At 45.4% G+C, this 20051-nt stretch overlaps 1 protein-coding gene across 1 annotated transcript in view; it reads left to right on the top strand.

Annotated features, from left to right (window-relative positions):
* TRAPPC9 (trafficking protein particle complex subunit 9) overlaps nt 1-20051 on the top strand; it is a 544505-nt gene that overhangs the window by 168220 nt on the left and 356234 nt on the right. The window contains exon 17 of the mRNA XM_072774632.1: nt 6261-6385. Coding sequence (XP_072630733.1) covers nt 6261-6385 — 125 coding nt within the window. The remainder of the gene's footprint in view (nt 1-6260; nt 6386-20051) is intronic.

Below are 20051 nucleotides of genomic sequence, written 5' to 3'. Positions count from 1 at the left end.
CATCTCAGTAAGGATGTTAAAAGAACGAGCTCTGGTACTGGAGGAGGAGCAGAGCTGCAGACCGTCCTGGGGAGGGCATTCACAGGGAGCACAAATGTGGTCCTGGACACAGGTGGGTGGGAGATGGGCTGGTCCTCCCTTCTCCTCGAGGTGCTTCTCTGTTCCCCTTGGGGTTGGCTTCTCAGGGGGGAGAGGGCAGGGGAGCGGGTGGTAGTGACTCCTGAGGAGAGGGAAGACTGGGGATATGGGAGGTTGCTCAGTGGTGTGTGGTCATGTGTCTGAAGACAGCTTGTGTGGCACAGTGTGTGGTTCCCCCCATCGACCTTAGGCTTAAGGTACCACTGTGGAGAAGGTGACAGGAGTGAGCCTGGAGGGGGGGTTCTCGTCAATGAGTTCACAGGAAGAACAGGCAGGGGAACGACGGGTGCTTTCCAGGGAGGGGTTGTAGGTGCAGACAGGGGGTCACCCTCTGTGGTCCAGCCAGCAGGCTTTGGCCTGCTGCATGTCTTGGTGCCACTGGCATGCAGTCCTCTCCATGTGTTTATGGATGGAAGCAGCTGCTGGTGCCCAGGGCAGAGACCTTGAGCTCAAAAAGCCTCAGATATTTTCCATCTGATCCTTCACAGAGGATGTCTCATGACCTTTGGTTGCCCATGGGATCTGAAGCTGGAGAAGGAAGATACAGACATGGGTGACTGACAGGTAGAGAAAATAGCACGGGAGTAGGTGGGAGTTTTCAGATCAGACCAGGTTTTAGAGTGGCAGTGTGGGAATATGTGAGTGTCACACAGGTAAACGGAAGGCACGGAGGGTAGGTCTGACCAAGGAGCTCATGTGTGTGGGCCTAGGCTAGCAAGCTGGGAGCCCCTCATGCACTCCGTGGGTAGTTATTAAGCATCCCCATATGTGAAGGTTCCTCAGACTCATGAAGGCACAGGCCTGGAGTGAGGCCTCCTCTCGGGATGGAGACGGAGCCTCCAGAGAGGGGGACCAGCGTCAGAGCAGGGCCGCTGTGGGTGTGAGGACAGCTTTGTCTGAGTGGTAGATGAAGGCCACTGCTACTCCATGAATTTTCTTTCCTTAAGCCTAGTCTAGACTTTCTGAGTGAATGAATCCCTGCTTTCTCTGTGGAAATTGAGGATAAGTATTGGCTAATTTCTGAGCCAAATGCTTCTACTCCTTTGGTTTTCTTGAGGATATTTTATGATAAGCAGATGGACTTTTTTTTTTTTTTTTGGCACCCGTGGATTTTAAAAATAAATGAAAATGCATCTTCAGAATATATTCTACCTGGAATAGCATACTGACAAACCCCCACTGGGATATCATTGTCTTTCTTTGCTTTTGAAAATGTATTTTGTTCTAGTCACATCTTAATTCATGTAACTTGTCGCAAGAGAAACTTACACTCAGCCTTAACCATTAGATTCTTTTGCAAATGTGCAAAAATGGGCACATTCCTTTAGTAGATCCACCGGTGGAGATGGATGCTAAGCTATTGTGAGGCTCCTTATGATGGGCTTAGGTGTCTAGGTACGTGGTGTGCTGCACAACAGCCTGGCTGGTGAGGTTTCCTAGAAGCTCAAGTTGGGATAGAAATGTGTTGTCCCAGTTTTGCTGGGTCGTCATAAACCCAACAGCCCTGTGTCCTGGCTCCGCTTTGGATGAGCCGTGTGGTGTTACTAAGCTATGTTCTCAGACTCTTCAGCTTTATCTACAGAGTTGAGAAAAACAATGCTCCTTGCACAGGGAGTGAGGGACTGTTTGATGGTGTGTGCCGGGACCCAAGGCCATGCCCAGCACACGTGAACACTGCCACCGACCCCCCTCACCACAGCTGTTTGTTGTGACTGCTATTTCTTTCTGCCACTCGGGTCCCACTTTGAGCTGTCAACCCCTTAAGTTGTCACTGTGGTTGTGATACAGCTGAATTCAGGAGCATGTTATTTTAGCATACAAAATTGTATTTCTGAATTGCCCACAGAGATGCTCTTAATAGAAGAAGTGAGCACTATAAACAGTAACTATGAAATTCTCTCAGGCTCAATTTGATTCATTGTGATCCAGCAGACTCATTCCATTCTGAAATACCCTGAGAAATCCACTCCACTCTGGTCCTCCTACTAGGCTGCCTTCGTCTGTTTGTAACTTTTTTGGTCCTGTCTTCCCATTAATTGTCATTCCAATCTGTTCTGTGTTCTATTTGTGATGGCCTGTGTTGGCAGAAAAACTGCCCGAATGATGGAGCAGAATTTTCTCCCCTGCAGCCTAGCCCAGCTGGAGAGCTGCTCTTCCTGGGGCATGGGGGGGTGGTGCGGGGGGGTTGGCGGGAGAGAGGGTTGCTCCGTCTCCTCCCTTACACCGGGTGCTGCTCCTCCTCTCCAGCTCCATCCTTGCCTGGGCTGCGGGCTTCTCCTCCAGCCTTCCAAAGGCTCCCATCTGCCTCCACTCCTATTTACCGGCTGTCTTTTTCATCTTCAGTTGGATTAGAGGGCAGAACAGTCTGTAAAGAAGTTGTAGAGAGACTTTGGTAATATTTTCTGAGCTAGAAGATTATAGGTTTTTGAGGTTTCTTTGAAGTTGAGGTCTGTGTCCAAAAAGGAGGTAAATTTCAGATGTAATTTTCAACTTTTTTTGCTAAGTACATGTCCTAGATCCTTCCAGTTTGAAGACATTGCAGATTTGTATTTTCATGGGTTCTCTTGAATTGGTTCCCATTTTTGAGCCAAGAAAACACAGGTTCAGAGGGTTGTATGATTTGCTCAGATTCTGTCAATGTGGTAGGAAGGATGACTGTGTAAAGGCCCCAGACCTATGTCTTCATAACATACAATTCAAAGGGAGATAACTCCCACCCCTGGCCTCTCCCCGCTAGAATTCGCAGATGAAATCTCATACAAAGACTGTGTGTGACCCTTCTGGTATCTTCTGTCTAGATCAGACGAGATCGGGCGCGTTCAGGGTGGTATGGCCGTAGACTCTTCTGTCTAGATCAAATACTGTTGATGGGATGCTTCCATCCTGTGGCTGGATTAGGGCCGCCGCTGGTCCTGCCAAAACCAGCTGGGTGGAGAAGGTGCAAGGAAAAGAGGAGAGCTTGGCTTTCCTGCACCCTCCCCTACAGTCCACGGCTCTGGACCACTTGCAGAAATGGAGACGTTAGTGTTATGTTAGTGTGAAGAAGGACTGGTATTGCCAGGGCAAAAAGGAATCTGTGTCCTTTGGGAGCCAGTGGCATTTGTGTAATTTGCTGATGATGGGAACTTTCCCCAGGGAAGAGCACACTATGCCGTGTCCCAGGCTGTGTGTGAATGTGTGATTTGGAGTGAGACTTACAGCATTTAAAATACTTCTGGGCATCCGGCCTTCACCAGGCAGAGGATGGCCTAGGGACTGAGAGACCATGGCCATAAGCACTGCGCCGCTCACAGGCTCCATCTGACCTCATGCGTAGGGCAGGTTGCTGACAGGTGTGGGTTAGGGTTTGCAGGGTCTGTGTTCATAATGCTAGTGCCCTTGCAGATGGGCCCCATAGTGTGGTAGAGAGCTTTTCTGATGGTGCCTGTGGTGCTGGGAGAGGGGGGTGAGGGGCTCCTTTAGCTCTAAGGGCTGTGGGCTAGGGCTTTGCATCGTGGGATTTCAGCTAACCAGGACTTGATGGTGGAGTACGACTTTGGGGTGATGGGATTTTTGGTAAATGTGGGGTGTAAATGGACTGTCACATTTGGCTCTAACTTAATTCATTGCCTTAATATTTACTGAGTGTTTATGACTTGCTAGAGACTGGGGGATACGTAGGGAAATGAGAATTCTGCCTCCAAGGAGTTTTAGTCCAGGAGGGAGTCTAAGACGTGCATACGTGCTCTAATAGCAAGAGCTGTTTTTGTCGAGCAGTTGCCAGGTTCCAGGCATTGTGACCGGCATTTCATATGTAGTAACTCATTCTTCTACACAATCGTGCAGTTTGTGTCCTAGTTGTTCTCATTTTAGAGATGAGGAATTTAAAGCTCAAAGAGGTTAAGTAACTTGGTATAGATTACTCAGCCTGCTGGTGTAGAAGCTTGTGGCCCCTCTGACTTGCTACCTGTGGCCCCGCCATGGGGCCCATCTTCCTGGATCTAGGAGTACATGCAGAGAGCATGGGCTGTGGGGTAGACAAGGTGTTGGGCTCCGAGGAAAAGTCCTTGCTTTCAGCCATAGTGACTAGGGGGACACATTGTGGAAGAGGCAGCATTTGAGCTGAGAATCTGGGACATTGGGATACGCAGAGATGGATGTCAGAAGGAGGAGAATTGGAAACAAAGATGAAGAAACATGGGGCAGAGTAGGGGGTGACAAGGAATATATTTTGGCAGGGTGCAATCTCTTTATTTCTTAAATAATAAAACGACTGTTAAATAACTCTAATTCAGCTGGGGTCTTGTTGGCTAATTGGGAACTCACTTCCAGTAATAGATATTTAAGACATCTGTCATCTCAGGCCTCTCAATTCAAATAGACTTGTTTGCAAATCGAACTGTGTCCCAGAAAATAGAGCTAGGCACACTACGATGTGAATCCTGACACAATCTTTTGTTTTAAAAATAAGTTAAAAAGTTTTTGAAAAAAAATTTGTGTTTTTAAACCGTTTTATTGTGAAATTAGAAACAGTCTGGAAGTGGATGGGGGGATGGGTGAAATATGTGAAGGGAATCAAGGGTCCATGTATCTTGGGTCCTGAGGAATGTAGAGAATTTTTGAATCCCCATATTGTACACCTGGAACTAATAATACTGTATGCTAATTACACTGGAACTAAAAAAATAAAAAATGAAAATGATTTTGAAAATGATATAAAACATAGTTTGGTGAGTTGTACAAGGTAATGCTGTTCAAGCTATCACCTGAATCAAAGCTAGAGCATCACTGGCTGAGTATCCTCTCACATGCCCCATCTTCACCCCCAACAGAAGCACTATCCTGAGTGTTTAGTAATTTAGTAAACTAGATAGAGTGGTTTATTCTTGCCCAAATTTTAGTTTCTCTTAATGTACAAGTATTCCCATTCTTTCCTTGTAATTTGTGGAAGAACTGGGAACATCTGACCCAAAGAGCTTTCCATAGCATGGGTTTTGTTGCTTGCACACTTGTGGGTGGGGCTTAACCTGTCCTTCTGTCCCCTGCGCTTCCTGAAAATGGTAGCTGGATCCAGAAGCTTGATCAGGTTCATCTCTGATCCTTCTGGCAAGTCCAGTGGTGGTCTTGTGCTTTTACATCAAGAGACCGGGGCTGTCTGTTTCTCTTTTTGTGATACTAGAACTTGCTCACTCTCATTGCCTCAGTCAGTGGTTCTCAACCAGGGACAGTTTTGCCCCCACCTTTCCAAGGGACATTTGACAGTTTGTGGCTATTACCACTTGAGAGGAGGTTGCTATTGGTACCTTGTGAGTAGAGCCCAGATGCAGATGAACATCTTGTATGTACAGCACAGACCCCAACGTAAAGATTGTTCAGCCCTGCATCTCAGGTAGTGTTGAGGTCGATAAATCCTGGGCTAAGGGTTGTAAAATAGCATGCCAATTTTATCACTTCTTTTTCATTTTGTTAGAATACTTTTATAAAGATGTATGTTGCCTCATCATTTGTATTGAGCCTGTGGAGTGCATATAAGAAATGGAGTTTTAAATGCTTGATTCTTTTGTATACCAGTTTTCAGGAAAATGAGTAGATTCTTATCCTCCCCAGCTGGCTGTTTACTTTTTGAAAAAAATTATTATGAACACATGGATTAAAAAGGGATTTAAATTGGACCTATTAACTATGGATTTAAACCTAGTTGAAGAGCGTCAATTAGCTGCAATCACTATCTTCAAGTCTAAACTGTCTCTTCTGTAGCCGTGGGAGCCCCTCTAGTTGGGTGCAGAGGCCTTTGACACCAGCCCAGTCTTGGTCCATTTCCTTACGTGCTGGTGTAATGAGATGTTCCAGGCTCATCTGTCCATTTCCTGCCGCTGACTTAACATCTTCGGTTTCTTTGGGAAGCCCTGGTTTCTTTTCACCGAAAGAGCAAGTGATAACTCAGGACTATGGTCTGATCATCAGTGATGATGTGTTGATCATTGTTTCTCAGTCTTTTTTGGGGACTGAGCTAGTTACAGATACACATGTAAGATTGTCTGGTTTCTGTTCTAAACTGATGCCTGAATTCAAGTTCAGGAATACAGATTTTAAAATACCCTATATTATCTGCGTGCTAACATCTTAAAATTTTACTCTTCTAGATGGAATCAGTGTGAGTGGCTTTCCACTGTGCAGCCCCTTCCGACAGGTCGTTAGGCCTCGAGTGGAGAGCAAGCCCGTGAACCCACCTGAAGGCAGCAAACCAGGCGACCCCAGCCATGTGAAGGTGAGTCTGTCCTGCGCAGATGCCGTCTGCTCGGTGGCTTGGCGTTCTCGGTTTCTGCCATGCCTTTGGAGATGAAATGTTGGGTGTCTTTCGGAAAGGAAAGGAAGCCTGTGTTTGATACCAGAATCGTGTTTGGGGAGAGCTGGTTTCTCAGTAATTTTCATTCTGTGGAATGTTTTGGAAAGCAGTTATAATGATGCGTGTTTGATTGTGTTGGTACTAATCTCTATTCTGTGAAATACTGGGAATTTGGGGATTGAGTCAAGGAGTGCAACGATTCAAGTAGGAGATTTCCTACTTTTTTCCTGTTCATTTGAAAAATGTATTTATTGCCTAATCATTCTCAGTTCAGGTATTTATCCCATAGACTTAAGCTTTTGGCAGTTCCTTCCACTAATTGGTTTCTACACACTGAGGAAGACAAAATAAGCATTCAACATCCATGCAGAGATACCCCTTAGGGCTTCTGGAGGATTAGAGATCACTGTTTCTGAGGAGCATAGGAGACATCTGAACTAGAGTTTGAAGCTCTGGGGGGACTTCAGCATTTGCAGGCAGCAAGGTCACCGGGACGACTTGTCAAGTAAGCATGTGTTCGGGTCCAGCCATGTGGGGTACTGCATACAGTCGTGATGCCAGCATTTCAGAGGGGCAGTGACTGATGAGACACATCAGGAGAACTTGGTTAAGCTGGTTGTGAGTCTGGTATGGTGAATCTTGAGCATGGATGCTGCCTGAAGTGAGGTCAGGGCAGAAGGGAAATAAGCTGCTTTTTCTTGACTAAGGTCCTGTCAGTGGATGGAAGTTACAAGGAGTCAGGTTTCATTTATTTATTTTTATTTTTTATTTTTTTAGATTTTATTTATTCATGAGAGAGAGAGAGAGAGAGACAGGCAGGCAGAGGGAAAAGCAGGCTCCATGCAGGGAGCCCGATGTGGGACTCAATCCCGGGACCCCAGGATCAGGCTCTGGGCTGAAGGCGGTGCTAAACTGCTGAGCCACCCAGGCTGCTCAGGAGTCAGGTTTTAGGGGAGAGTCCTCTCTGTTGGTGGCCTTGTGGTGGAGAGGTGGTTGGTATAGCTGGGAGCTGTCCAGCACCGGAGTGTTCACACCGTAGCTTGATTGCTGGGTGTCAGGGCTCCTCTGTGAGCCAAGGGGACTGGGATGTGGGAAGATACTTCCCAGCAGAGGAAGGAAGGCATGGAGGCGTGAAACATGACGCAGGTGTGGAACCACAAAGCCGTGGATTTGTGGCACAGAGTGATGGAGAAGCTGGAGCACTGATGTCCTCATGGGCCCTTTGGTGTGACATCCCCTGTGACCTCCTGATAGCCAACCCTGGACTGTTAGTGATTTTCCTGCCTAGGTGCTTCAGCACCATAACCTCCCTCTGCAATTCAGCTTCCATGTGGCCATGTGGCCTTCCCCATGGATACTCTTGGAGTTGGAGGCACAGCTTTGAAATCCGTGAGGTCATTATTCAGTACGTTGAGTAATGGTGGCTGTGGCATCAGTTGTGTTTTCTTGAATCGAGTGGTGCAAGGCTGAATGCATTGCATTTCTTGGATGATGATAAATGTATGTAGATGAGTATACATGTATTGAAATGTAGTTACCATCTGCCGAGTACGTCCTGAATGTCAGGCACTTACATACGAATTGTCCTTTTACATCCTCATGACAACTTTATGAGTTGATAGTCTTCTCCAAAGGGGAGGGCTGTGGCCCTCAGTTGACAGGACACAACCCGCCACTCCAGTCCCTACCCATTGTACTGTGACACCTTTTTTGCCTGTACTTTGTCCTGAATTTTACTTGTGAACAGTCCAATGCCTCTTTTTAGAAATTTTAATTCCAGTGTATTTAACATACTGTGTTATATTAGTTTCAAGTGTATAATATAGTGGTTCAGCAATTCTGTAATTAGTCTGTGCTCGTCATGACAAGGGTACTCTTAATCCCCACCACCTATTTACCCCATGTCCCCTCACCCCACCCCATCACCTGCCCTCTGGTAACTACCAGTGTGTTCGCTGTGGCTATGAGTCTGTTTCTTGGTTTGCCTCTCTTTCTTTCTTTTTTTTTTTTTTTTTACTTTGCTCATTTGTTTCTTAAATTCTGCATATGAGTGAAATCATAAAGTATTTATCTTTTTCTGACTTATTTCACTTAGCATAATATCCTCCAGTTCCATCCATGTTGTTGAAAATGACAAGATTTCATTCTTCCTTTATGGTTGAGTAACATTCCATTACGTAGACATATACCTCTTTATCTGTTCATCATGGTTGGACATTTGGGCAGTTTCCATAGTTTGGCTATTGTAGATAATGCTGCTGTATGTATCCCTTTGGGGTGCATGTATCCCTTTGAATTAGTGCTTTTGTAGTTTTTGGGTAAATACCCAGTGTGAGTTGCTGGATTGCAGGGTAGTTCTATTTTTAACTTTCTGAGCAATCTCCACACTGTTCTCCAGAGTGGCTGCATCAGTTTGCATTCCTGCCAGCAGGGCACGAGGGTTCCCCTTTCTCCACATCCTCTCCAACACCTGTTGTTTCTAGTGTTGTTGACTTTAGCCATTCTGACAGGTGTGAGATGGTATCTCCTGGCAGTTTTGATTTGTATTTCCCTGATGATGAATAACATTAAACATCTTTTCATGTATCTGTTGGCCATCTGGATGTCTTCTTTGGAAGAATGTCTGTTCATGTCTCCTACCCATTTTTAATTGGGTTGTTTTCGGAGGGATATTGAGTTATATAAGCTCTTTTTTTTTTTTTTTTTTTAAGCTCTTTTTATATGTTTTGGGTAGCCCAATTCCTCTTTATCCCGCATCCAGGCCCTTAGGATGTAACAGCCCTCCTCCCCCCTGAACGTGGGAGTTCAGTTTCCCTGTGTCAGCACTTTCCACGTACCCATCACCCACTTCTGAAAACTTCTGCCGCTTTCCTCAGAGAGCCTGGGGACCCTCCTCAACTGGTTTCTTATCAAGGAAACTGGAAGGAAAAGAACTAACATTTGTGAAGCATGTTCTATAGGCCAGGAACTGTGCTTTACATTCACCTGTGTATACACCCTGGGCAAACACCCTACTAAGTGAGTAGGGAAACTGAGGTGGAGGGAGGTCATGTGACTTGCCCAAGGTCACAGGATTAGCAGATGGTGGATTAAATGTCAGAAACCACGTTCCTTCTACTGACCTTACCCTGGGGTTGGACCCTGAGTAGGACAGGCACCATGTGTGGAGTCCAAGGAGGGCACTGAGGTGACAGGCATGTAGCGCAGGCAGAGGGGAAGGGGTGCATGGGAACATTCCTGGGCATGGGAGAGCACCTTGCTTGTCAGAGGCCTGGTGGTGCTGGGAGCTGTAAACCTAGGAAAGGACACAGTTTTTCCTGGTTGTGGAGGGAAGTCTTCCGTGCTGTGGTGTCGTCCTCCTAGGGAGTGGCACAGGACCCGTGCTGGGTGGGAAGCACCCATGCTGGGGGTGGGGGGCACCTGCCACCTGGGCTTCCTAGTCCGCTGCACCTCTTCCCCAGTTCTGCTCCTTGAAGCAGGAATAATGTGACCTCATTGGAAATGTGCTAAACCTGTAAAATTATCACCAAAGAATGGTGTAGTCATGGAAACAAGTAATTCAGTGAAAGCAGCTTCTAGGGAGCCCCTCCAGAAGTGGGAAGAGACACTGTGTGTTTCTTGAGATTTCCCAGAAAGGTTGCTTCCCCTGCTCTGTCAGCCCCGATCATGTCTGTCCGTGTTGGTGACTGGTTTTGTGCACACCTTGTGAAGGATTTCTAGGGTTGAGAAAAGACGTGTGTGAAATGTCTGCATGTTGGAGATAATATTCCTGTAAGCCAGGCTCTACATGTGGCCTCTGTTGACCCTCAAATCCCCATCTGTGAAATGGAATCATCCACCTTAGAGGCTTAACTCATGTAAGAGCTTGGCAGGGGGGATAAAGCTGGAGCAAATCAGGAAATAATAACAGACTTTATTCTTCTATGTTAAAAGAAAAGGAAGATTTGGTTAAATGAGTCCTGCTAGTTGAAAGGGAGCAGCCTGGGATGGGCAGGGGACAGAGTTACTGATGCTGCAGCCGTCCCTTATAATGTGTGCTCTGGCTGCTAAAAGTGCCCGTCCCTCCACCTCCAGCATTACTCTGTAAACACCTCATGCTGCTGAGGGTCTGCTGGAAAACATTTTGGAAGTCCCAACCAAACCAAGGTCTACAAGAAGGTGGGTGATTGGGCCTGCTTTTGGGCTCTCTGCAAATCTGGTTCCTGGGAGCTTGTTGGTACATGCCTGTGCTGGTCAACAACAGCTTGTCTTTAGAAATCCCAGAGAACAGGCAGACTGGCTACAGCCACACTAGTGGCAGCTTCACCGTGGGCGACTCCCTTGGGAGCCGAGTATCATGCTGGCTGCTTTCTGTGCAAGCTTGGGTTTGAGCTAGAAGGCTGGTGCTCATGTGCCCTCTCTTCCTATGTTCTCTCCACTGCTGACACCCTACCCAACCCATCCCAGGTCCCAATCGTGCACTCAGAACACCCGAGCCTTGGTCTCCTGACCTGCAATTTGGGGAGAAAAATCTGTTTTCCTGCTTGGTTGTTGGTGAAGAGCTGTTGGAGTACTACTCAGGCAGCTGGGGGAAGAGGAAACAATGCTGGGGCTTGCCTGCATTGGGGGGTGGAAATGTATGCTGAAGGCTCATCCAGGTCCTTCCTGGTTAGGGAGCAGCAGAGCCCCCCCCAGCCTGGATCCTGCCCATCTCTACTGCACCAGCCTGTGTTCTGTTGTGTGGACTTGCCAGGCTTGGCCCCACCTCCCAGCTTCACCTGTTCCCTCCCCTGCACACGCTGCAGGCCACAACCTCTGCAGAGACTCTGCTCTGTTGTCGTGCCACACACTTGCTATCGTGTTGCCTTCATGCTCCTTGGGATCCCACCATTTCTCTGTTGAATGTGTTCACTATTTCACCAAAATGTCTACTCTGCCAGAGCAGGGGCTTTCCTCCTTCTGTTCTCCTGTCTCCAGGCCTACAAGAGTGCCTGGCACATAGCAAGTGTTCTAGAAGTAGTTGTTGAGTAAACTAATGCACAAACATGTATTTTGACCATTTTGGGGAAGGCACTTCCTGGGTGAGTGGAGTGAGTATGCAGTTGGAGGAGGCCAGATGCAGTTTGGTTCCCCCATCTTCCATGGGAGGCCGCTCTGGAGTGGAAATGAACACAGGAGCCATGGGAGGCTGTCCTTGTGGAGCTTCGATGGTACTGGGTGTGCACATCTGGATCCCTAGCCCCCTGGGCCCAGGGCCTTGATGTCTCGGCAGCACGTGGCTGGCTGTGATCTCTTGCTACTCCCACCTCTGAGGTATTTTTTTGTCTTTTGGTTCTGTGGTTCTGTTTCTCTGGGGAGCTGGGACTGATAAAGAGGGCCACAAAACAAATCTCGATCTAAAAAGATCATTTTGGAAAGTATGTTCTCTGACAATAATGAACTTAGAATCCAATAACTAAATCTTTGAGGATTTTTCAAACATTTGGAAACAAAATGACACAACGAACCCATGAGCCAAAGAAGAGAAAATAAAAATAGTATTTTGACACATGAAAGCACAAGTAGTGTCTGTGGGCTGCTGCTAATGCAGTGTTTTCTAGGGCACATGCATTGGAGGAGGATGGTCTCAGTCAAAAGACCCCATTTCAACGTCAAGAAAGTAGGAAAAATGGAAACTAAGCTAACCATAGTCAAGGAAATAAAGATCAGAGCACAAAACCATGAAGTCAGAAGCAAAGCCCCAAAAGAGACAAGGAAACGAAAAGCTTGTTCTTTGAGAAAAATGAATGAAAATTACTAACTTGATGCCAGCTTGATGGGAGAGAAAGACACGATAGAAGATAGGAGCAGAGGAGGTGACATCACTATACAGACTCCAACCGGGGGGGGGGGGGGTGGAAGATAAAAAGTTGTCGTGAGCAACTTGATGCCTCTGAATCTGAACACTGAGATGAATTAGACCCAATCATTGGAAGACCCAACACAGCAGAGCTTACAGACAGGGCTATTCTCAGTATTTGTTTCTGTGTCCAATAAAGGAATAGAATTTTTGGCCAAAACCTTTGCCACAGAGCAAATCTAGGCCCAGATGGTTTCACTCCTGCATCTCACCAAGCGTTAAAGGAGGATTAAAAGGAATTTTACATAAACTCATCTTTCAGGGAGCTTGAAGGTGGGAATACTCCTGATCCATTCTGCGAGGTCAGCAGTGCCCTGGTAGCAAAGGCAGACAGAGAGTTGATGAAAACAGCAGCGAAGGCTCCTGAGCACAGATGTAAATGTTTTAAGTTACATGCTAGCATATTCAATTCATCAGAATGTAAAATACCGATGAATAGGGTTTATCTGAGGAATGTGAAGTTGGTTTAACACTAGAAAGCCAACAAATGTAGTTCTTCATATCAACAAACCAAAAAAGGAAAACTATGCAAGCATCTTAATGGAGAAGCAGCATCTGACAAGGTACAGTGTCGGTTTCCGATAAAAGTCTCAGCAAACTAGAAATAGAAGGGCACTTCCTCAGCCTGAGCAGGTGCACGTATGGAACCCCTTCACCTCCCTCTGTGCTTAGAAGTGACGCTGATGGTGCATTCCCCGGAGGGCAGCTGTGCCTCCTCACACCGCTCCTTGCTCCATGTCTTTGTTTCTGGGCATGTACCCAAACATCTTTGAGGGCCACGCTTTGCTGTTAACTTTTCTGTCCAGCCTTCCCACAGGTAGAGCCAGGCACTCCCTCCCTGTCCCCACCTGCTGCCACCTTTATTGTCATTCGGTGTTTATTTCTCCAAGTTCCTGTAACTATAAGCTCCCCATGGCTGCAGGGTGGTCCCTGCCACCTGGCACAGTGTTCAGCCTTTAGTAAATTTCTCTTGATCCAAATAGTCTAGGTTACTAGTTCAAATATTCCCTCTCCATGGGAATTCTGTTTTCTCTGAAGCGATTTTCATTGTGTCATAAAGCAGGACTGTAAAGTTAATTTCTTCTCAGTCATAGTAAGGTTTAACTTTGGGATTCTTCAGAATCCCAAAACATTCAGGTGATACCTTACATCATATTAAATATTTTGTATTGTTTAGCTTTTATAATAAAGAACCATAAACTATCTAAAGAACTGTGGGATGTTCATAAAGTTCTCCCTGTGCTCTTATATTTTAGTAATTGTGTTTATAAGTGGACTGATTGGAAGGATCTGCTTAAGAAACTTATTTTTTTTAACTTGAGTACATTTGCTATGTTATGCAAACAGCATATTTTTCTCAAGCAGTTTTATAGGTGAGGAAGGATTCCATGAACCTTTTGGGGCTCGAGGGCAGCAGAATTAAAGCTCCCTTCATCTAGCAGGAGAAAGCGTATTAGGCCATTGGTTTGTGGTCATGGACTCGCTCAAGGACAGCAGGCATGGAGCGTGCGGGCCTGAGTGTCTTGGGATGTGACGCTGGGGAGATTTAGCACTTTGAGCGGTATTTACAGATTACTTCCTTCATGCTCCCAACCTCACAGTATGCAAGTGGAAATCTCTGACCAGCTCTGGAAGATTAAGTAACATGCCCCAGGGCAAGTAGTTACACAGTAGAAGTTAAAATTCAAAGCCCGATATGTCTGAATCCAGAGCTTGGTCTATTTCTACAATATCATGCTGCCTCTCTGTATAATTTCTAAGTCTCTGAACTTATTATGGAGCACAAAACATTCTTTATTGATTTAAGCTATATTTATAGAGCAGTGAGTATAAGCTTTTTGCCTATCTGACCTTCCATTTCAATCTATAAAAATGTGGATAATAAGACTTCCTCCTGGGCTGTTGTAAGGAGGTAAGTGCCTGCTATTAGCCTGGGTAGATAAGAAAAGCTTACAAAATGGCCAATCCAATTCAGTTCCAAATTATTCCTAATCTGTCCCAGTAATAGTTAGACAGAATTTCTTTCTACAAAGTAAAGCATAAAAGCTTCAAGGAATCCTTTAATCTGCTCAACACCTCTAAAACTTAATAAGAAATTCAGCAGCAGGGGAAGTGGAAGAGTCTACTGCATGTGGAATTCTGAAACAAATGTTAAGGAGAAGTCGGAAGAAAGTTCCCTGAGGTTCCATAACACCTATGGGACTTCTGCCGGCCATGGTAACACTGTTTGCCTGAACCCCTGTAACCGTTCATCCTGCCATGGTGACACTGTTCACATGAACCCCTGTAACCGTTTATCCACCCTATTCATTGGATGACTGTTACATGCCCAGCTTTGGATGGTGGAGGATATGTGTGTGTACATACGTACACATACACACAAGATGACATCCTGGAGCTTACCTCCTGGGGGGGGGGCAGGACAAGTAGTAAATAGACATGTCAGGTTATGAAAAATGGTCTCTGGAAAGCAAAGGCAGAGATGGAATGAGGACTGCTTGCTGGTTTGGGTAGAACCTTCAGCAAGGAAGGGCCTTTCTGCAGAGAGGCCATAGGTGCTGTCCTGGGAAGTAGGTAGTCTGTGCCATGGACGGTTCATTGTACTGAGGTTGGCATATTGTTTGGAATGTCTAAGTGTGCAGACTCTGGGCATGAGGAGATTATCCTACTGTAAGATGTGTAGACAGCAACTGGAGTTGTTGCTTTTCTCATCACTTAGTGTTGTAAGCCTCAAAACATAAGAAAGATCATCGACTGCCAAAGCCTTTATTATACACGAGCTATTTCCCCCCATTGATAGTTAAAGTTAAGGTTGATCCCTTGTTAATTTTTGCATTTTCAGCTCCTGGGGTGGGGACTGACATGTGGTAGGCTCTCAGTGAATGCCAAATAAATGAGCAAAAAAGACAATGAATAGCTTCTTTTTTTAAATATATTTTTTTATTTATTAATGAGAGAGTGGCAGAGACACAGGCAGAGGGAGAAGCAGGCTCCATCAGGGAGCTCTCCGTGGGACTTAGTCCTGGGACTCCAGGATCACGCCCCGGGCCAAAGGCAGGTGCTAAACTGCTGAGCCACCCGGGCTGCCCTGAAATAGCTTCTAAAAAAGTTTCTATGTTCTCTCAATTCCTTTTGCTATTAATTATATGCTGAATTGTTTCATAGATATGAGCACGTATCTAGATCACCCAAGGACTTGTTAAAAGCAGTACTTGCCCCGGCAGAGTTTGTAATTCAGTAGCTGCTGGTGTGGGGACCCTGCTGTGAGGACTGCTGCCTTAGGGTATGGAATATTGGTGTTTTTAAAATAGCTTTTGTTGTTGTTGTTGTTGTTGTGGTTGTTTTCTTAATGGTCTATAGGACAGGACTGTAAGTATCCTTAAGAACAGATCTGACCTGAGTGAAGTAAGTCAGTCGGAGAAGGACAAACATTATATGTTCTCATTCATGTGGGGAATATAAATAATAGTGAAAGGGAATATAAGGGAAGGGAGAAGAAATGTGTGGGAAATACCAGAAAGGGAGACAGAACGTAAAGACTGCTAACTCTGGGAAACGAACTAGGGGTGGTAGAAGGGGAGGAGGGCGGGGGGTGGGGGTGAATGGGTGACGGGTACTGGGGGTTATTCTGTATGTTGGTAAATTGAACACCAATAAAAAATAAATTAAAAAAAAAAGAATTACAAAAAAAAAAAAAAAAAAAAAAAAAAAAGAACAGATCTGACCTTCCTCGAGGGGCTCCTAGGTTAACAAGTGTTGAGTACTCAGCTCCGTGTGAGGGACCTCAGCGACTATATCCCTGGATTCCTGGGAAGGCATTTCCGTGAACATTTGTGATAAAATCTGAATGGAAGCATACAATTAAAATTAAATCTAGGCATTAAAATGCTTATTTGGGGGGAAGTTCAGAAACCCTCATCTAGGAAATCCATAAACCTGCCTGCCTCCAATCTGGGCATTTTCACAGGTTGTGATTAATGGTGCCACTCCTGGGGATTCTCGGAGCCAGTTGAAGGGCAGTCCTCTGTCCCAGGTCACAAGCGAGCAGGAGATAGCAGGTCTGAGCACCTGTTACTCTACTCATAAGGTGGTTGGGACAGAGGTCACTCACTTTTCTGGGGCTCAACTCTGAGTGTTATTTTAAAAGGTGCCCGGGGAAAAGCAAGGCAGGAATGTGGGGCTGGAACCCTAAACCCAGAACCTTATTTAAGTGTGTAGACTCTGGGCATGAGCAGGTCATCCTACTGTAATATGTGTAACAGCAACTGGAGTTGTTGCTTTTCTCATCACATAGTCTTGTGAGCTTCAAACCTAGGAAGTACTGAGGAATAAGTCTGACACCAGATGTGCAGGATCAGTGAGGAAGGTGAAGGAGGTCGGAAGAAGTGGGGAGCATGGAGAAAGGGGCTTAGACTGTCTTAGAATTTAAATAAGTAATCTTACGATTGCCTCTGGATCCCAGCACTTAAACAGCATTCCATATTAATGAGATTTACATAGCAGTCTTTTTATAGATGCTCTTACTGATGGATATTTTTGCTCTTTGTAGCTGGTATAGTTTGGGGTTCATTTTCTTGCAGTGATAAAATAAATGAACACGTTGGCAGTGGCCTTCGGATGCGACTTCGGATGTATTGTGTGATAGAAGCTTGTTCCTTCAGTAACTTGTGCTTATCAAGTAACTTACCACATTTCTGATAACTTTTGTATCTTCTGTATACCGATGATAGCTTGTTTAAGCCCTGGTGATGCTAAGAATTTGGTAGACCACAACATTTTGGCATTGGTCATAGTAGCAGAGGTCACAATTGTTACTTACGGTGATCACTTCTGCATCTAGTTTGAGTGTTCGTACTTGCTTTTCCCTTCCTCTGTAGAGGATTTCTGAATTTCTTTAATGAGCTCTTTCTTTTTTTTTTTTTTTTTTAAATTTTTATTTATTTATGATAGTCACACAGAGAGAGGGAGAGAGAGGCAGAGACACAGGCAGAGGGAGAAGCAGGCTCCACGCAGAGGAGCCCGACGTGGGATTCGATCCTGAGTCTCCAGGATCGTGCCCTGGGCCAAAGGCAGGCGCCAAACCACTGCGCCACCCAGGGATCCCTAATGAGCTCTTTCTAATGGGTTTGTTCATGCTCTTCTCCTAAACCCCTAGCATCTGGCTTAAACTCTCAGCATATTGATGGAGACTTTCTCTGGGCTTATCTGTGACTCTCCTGATGATGAGCTCTGTCTTTGCTGTCCTCCTCCCCTTCCACCTTTTCACTAGATTGGCCACTGTGGGTACTGTGACTTCCCCAGGTGCCTCCCCCCTCTCCCCCTTTGATGGACGTGTGATAATAGAGGTCTTCTCTTGTTTCTTCCTGTTCTCAACCTGGCCTCCCATGTGATGCTTTCACCGTTCCTGGGACCCAGTCAGCCAGGCAGCATCCTGTAGCTGCCCCTACGCCAGCGTGCTCCTCTGTGGCCACTCACAGCCACTGCCTCAGTCAAGCCTTCCTGCCTCCAGCTGCATCCTTTTGGTCTTTTTCAAATGCCCACCTCTCTCTTCCATCAAATTACCTTGCGCTCACCCTCCCCCCAAGGAACCTCTTTCTGAAAGAGAACTTAGTTTGTCACACAAAGCCCCAGGTGACAGTTGTCATCTACAGTAGGCCCTCACATAGGCCTAGGCTGTTAGCACTGTTGCCGTTCTGATCTAGCTGACCAATACCGGGAGATTAGTGGAGCACGGGCACATTTCAAACACAGGGACATTTTTTGTCTTTATAGAAATGGTGCCAGCAAAAAGTAATTCAGTAATTCAGTTGAGATAAGCAGAAAGGAAAGGAATAGAGTCGCACTTCCCCATGGCCCAGAGATCACCAGTGGGAAACCAGAGTGCGTATCCTCCTGGGTTGTTTTCATGTTCACGTGTGGATACGTGTTGTGTTTTCATGAACATCCCATGCACAAATACTTGGGCAGGCATACTTGGATACCTATTCTTTTTTATCCCCAGATCAAAATTAGGCCACTGTATTTTAGAACTTTGTTCAATTAGTGCCATTCCATTTTATATTTCAGTAAATTTTCATTGCCTCTAATATACAGAAGATATTAAATTTTGCCCCATTTGATCCCCAAGTTCTGTTTTAACTAATTAATCCAAACTAGACTATAGTCTGAGACCATTCATTGTATCTGGTCAGTCTATTACTTGTATGTCTTAATCTAGCACTTTTTTTTTTTTTTTTTTTAATGCTTGTTGAAGAGACTGAGCCATTTGTCCTACCTTCTGGATTTGTCTACTTGCCGCCCCACAGCGTTACTTAATTTCTCTATCCTGATTTCCTGGAAACTGCCAATTTTATGTAAAGGCTTGATGGATTCACATGAAACATTTCTGGCTAGAATGCTTCATAGTTGAAGTTGGTACTTGAAATTGTATCACATTTGAGACATCTAGTATCTGGCTTTCCTCTATCAGGTTGAGATTGACCCGTGGACAGGGTGATGGTGGTCTGAGCCTACCATGTTCTTGCCACTAGAGAATATTCTGCATGTTGGTGCTTGAACAGTAATACAGATGCATCAATCATGCGTCTAATGGTTTTGAAATCAGTTGATTATCCTTGCCTGACTTAATGTCATTAAGATTTTATGAAATGTTTTTCTGTATTATGTCTCTACTTTGATCAAGTGGCCTTCTCCTGTAAAGTAGCACTTTTAGCTCAACTATGGGGGCTGTTCTATTACTCTGAAATACAGTGCCTGCCAGGAACAAACTAGATGCTTCCGTTTTCCTTTTAATTTTTAATTTCATGTTAAGGAATTGTTTATAAACTTCTTCCAGTGGTGAGAAATCAGGTTTCTTTCTCTCCACTCCTTTTTTGAAGAGTGTTACAGACTCATGGTTTTCATGGATTCCATGTGTTTTGATCCACTTAACAGCCATTATTCTGATTGCTTATGTCCCTGCTTTGGCTGGTGTTAGTTTTCTTGTGTGCTTTTGACATGACTCATTAATCTTTGAAATATTTACTGTTTTTGTTACAAGGGTTGTCCCAGACCAGGGGATATTGGGCCTATTTTATTCCTCTGGAAAATGAGGCCTGAGGGAGTCAGAGTGGCTGTACTGCTAGCTGGTGGCAGAGTGGGCACTCACATCCTTGACTCTGTATCCAGTTCTCTCTATCAAACCTCTGTTTGGCATTGATGAGACTCGTCACTGTTTCCACTCTGAATTCATGCTCTCATTTGGACCAGTTACTTGCTCCCACCTTACTCCACATCATTTCCTAAACATGCAAATGAATGGAGTATTTCTTCTCTTTAGCAAGTATTTATAGTAGCAGGATCTACGTCTACCTTCCCAGCTGCTTTACTGGGTGCCAAAAGGATATACAAAGATGACAAGGTGTGCTTCTGGCCCTGAAAGAGCTGGGTCTTGGGGGAAACACAGGTGGATATGTAAATCCCCAGAATGTGGACCTGAACGGGGAAGGGGAGGAGAATATTTATCGGCTGATGGTGAGGTGGAACTTCAAGGTTCCAGAACTGGACCCTGAGGTCAGGGTGTGTGTGTGTGTGTGTGTGTGTGTGTGTGTATGTGTATGTGTAAATTTTAGATATTGATGAAATTTGATAGAGTGGAAAGATAGGGGCTTTGGAGTCTAAACTGTGTTTGGGTCCAAGTCTCATTCCTTATGCTTTGTGATCTCAGGCAAA

The sequence above is a fragment of the Canis lupus genome, chromosome 14, assembly GCF_048164855.1.
Source record: "Canis lupus baileyi chromosome 14, mCanLup2.hap1, whole genome shotgun sequence".
Classification (NCBI taxonomy): Eukaryota; Metazoa; Chordata; class Mammalia; order Carnivora; family Canidae; genus Canis; species Canis lupus.
This window is presented reverse-complemented; position numbering and strand designations above follow the sequence as displayed.